General features: G+C 44.0%; 1 protein-coding gene across 1 annotated transcript in view; it reads left to right on the plus strand.

Annotated features, from left to right (window-relative positions):
* Positions 1-398: 398 nt before the first annotated feature.
* The window catches only part of LOC307083027 (homeobox protein Hox-B6a-like), a gene marked incomplete at both ends in the record, with an annotated part of 2771 nt that continues 669 nt past the window's right edge, over positions 399-2500 (plus strand). The window contains one exon of the mRNA XM_079746812.1: positions 399-909. Coding sequence (XP_079602938.1) covers positions 399-909 — 511 coding nt within the window. The remainder of the gene's footprint in view (positions 910-2500) is intronic.

Consider the following 2500-nt stretch of genomic DNA (forward strand, 5'->3'; position numbering starts at 1 on the left):
CCCCAGTGCCGTTTCTCCCTCCCTCTCTCTCTCCCTCTCTTTCTCACATACACACACACACACGCGCGCGTGCATACACACACACACACACACACACACACACACATATACACACACCTCCTCTTCGTCTTCTACCTCTCAGCCCTCCCTCCCTCTACCTCCATCTCCCCTTCAAGTCAAAACCCCCCAATCTGCGATAAAGTAAGTGATAGCTGTAAGCCTGTTGGACTGTAAGCTATAAAACACAACAAATCATAACGTGCAGGCCAAGGGAAAAGGCAGGGAAGGGAGAGGGAAAGGAGATACACTTAGCTTTAGCATTTAGCTATTTTTGTGTGTATTACCCCCCTCAAATATCCTCCTATCTATCTCCCTCTCCAATTCTCCTCCTTTTCCCAATGAGTTCGTATTTCGTGAACTCGACGTTCCCGGTGACGCTACCGGGCAGCGGACAGGCAGCTGCCGAGTCGTTCCTGGGGCAGATTCCGCTTTATTCGTCGGCATACACGACCGATTCGTTGAGGCACTATCCAGGCGCTGCCGCCGTGACCGCCGCAGCAGTAGCGTACGGAGCCACCGGCGTGCATCAAGAGAAACAGTACTCGGCGTCGAATTACTACCAACAGGCGGCGAACGGAGCCTACGCCGTGCACCGGGCACCGGGACTAGGGGTGGGCAACGGAGCGGGCGCGTGTGACTACTCAGCGGCAGCCGCGAGCTTTTACCGGGAGAAAGACCCAACGGCATGCGGTCTAGAGGAGCATTCACTCTCGCTCAGCCAAGACATTGTTCATCGCAAAACAGAATGCCCCGGGCTAAGTGGGAAAGGACTGTTTGGTGAGATGGTCGACGACAAGCAATCGACCACTCCCGTGTATCCCTGGATGCAGAGGATGAACGCGTGCAACGGTAAGTTCTGCTCTTTACTTTCATAGATGCGTATAAAAATCGAAAAGGGCGTCTCTTTTTTGTGTATTGTATGTCAGATCTCGCTCACCCTTTACACTCAGCCTCTCTTTCACACTTCTACTGCTTTCTTAACAGTTTTATGGTCCCCCGTCATAAAACCGGGTTTGTTTTGGTTTTGCAGAGTCCGTATTTTATTGTCGGGGCTCCTGGCACTGTGTTTGACCTGCCCAGTGTAACACACCGGAAAACGCGCGAGGACACAACGTGGAAACCTGTCAAGATATTGTTGTGTGTTAGAACACAGATAGCGAGATAGACGGAAGGAAAACGTAAGATACTGAAAGATGGGATGATGGCGATTGTAAAAAAAAAAGAAGGCATATCATTCCAAGATCTATCTTATGCATTATTCTTCAGTCTGTTTTAATCATTTATCCGCTTCCTCTCCTCCTATGGCGACATTTTCACTCGCTTGTTTCCTTCCATCAGCTGATAGTTAGGAAGGTTTCCAAGTTCGCCTCAAGGCAAAAAACATTTTTCAACGCGCAAGATTAAAAGAGTGCGAACGAGGCTTATCCAAGTCACTGACATGAAAAACAGCAGAAGCTGCTTTAGTCATGTTTCTTCTTTGTCTGGCAAATACCATTCACAAATAAATAGTTTAAATATATATATATATATATATATATATATATATATGTGGGGAGCGCCGGGCACTCTCTATCACTCGGATTTGACGTTTAGAGGGATATATTTACAACCATAGCCTCCAGTTTCTCTATTTTAAAAGCTAGTATTGCTAACCAGACATTGAATTATTTTACACCGAAGCACGGACTTCAGGGTGATGCGTAACACTATTTCTAAAGTTTATTATTGACCTTCACAAACTTGTAAAGGCTATTCGGACACCAAGTGGCTTTAGAGTGGAATGTGTCACAGTGTTAAGAAAAAAAAAGAATGCAGGTCCACGTGCTACTGGGATACTTCCAAGGGCAAGGATAGTTGTAACGTGAAACAAATAAAAAATATATATGATTTATAACGTGGGTCACTTCACAGACAAGGTAGGACACAAATGATAAGAAAAATCTAAAAAAGCCGATCTCTTTATCTATACTCAGATCCATGCTAATCTATCCATGTGGTTTCGGAGCACTTTCTCAGTAATCCGGTTAACTTGTCCGCGCTCTCGCTTTTGCTCATTATTGTTATAGGGTATAGGGTCAGAGTTGCGATGTCCCTCTGAGATCAATACAGAAATGCAGAACTGCGAATGAGCCAATAACATAACTTGATAAATCATGTAGGAAAAAATTACAGAAGCTCCAAAGACCCAAATGCAGAATATTAACTAAATCATAAAAATATAACGTGTAGCAATGCTCTTTCCTGAATGCTGCTGTCAAAGCATTTGAATGTCATCATTAGGCATAGCCACTCTCTGTTATTACTTAGACTGTATGGTTCAGATACATTCATAAATATTCATGATCATCGAGTAGTAATCTTTTTCAACTTGAAGATAGCATAGCTAATAATAATTCCAATAAGAGTTTATATTATATAAGGGTAAATCTTCGTAACGGAT

Source organism: Pollachius pollachius, assembly GCF_949987615.1.
Source record: "Pollachius pollachius genome assembly, chromosome: 11".
NCBI classification, from domain to species: Eukaryota; Metazoa; Chordata; class Actinopteri; order Gadiformes; family Gadidae; genus Pollachius; species Pollachius pollachius.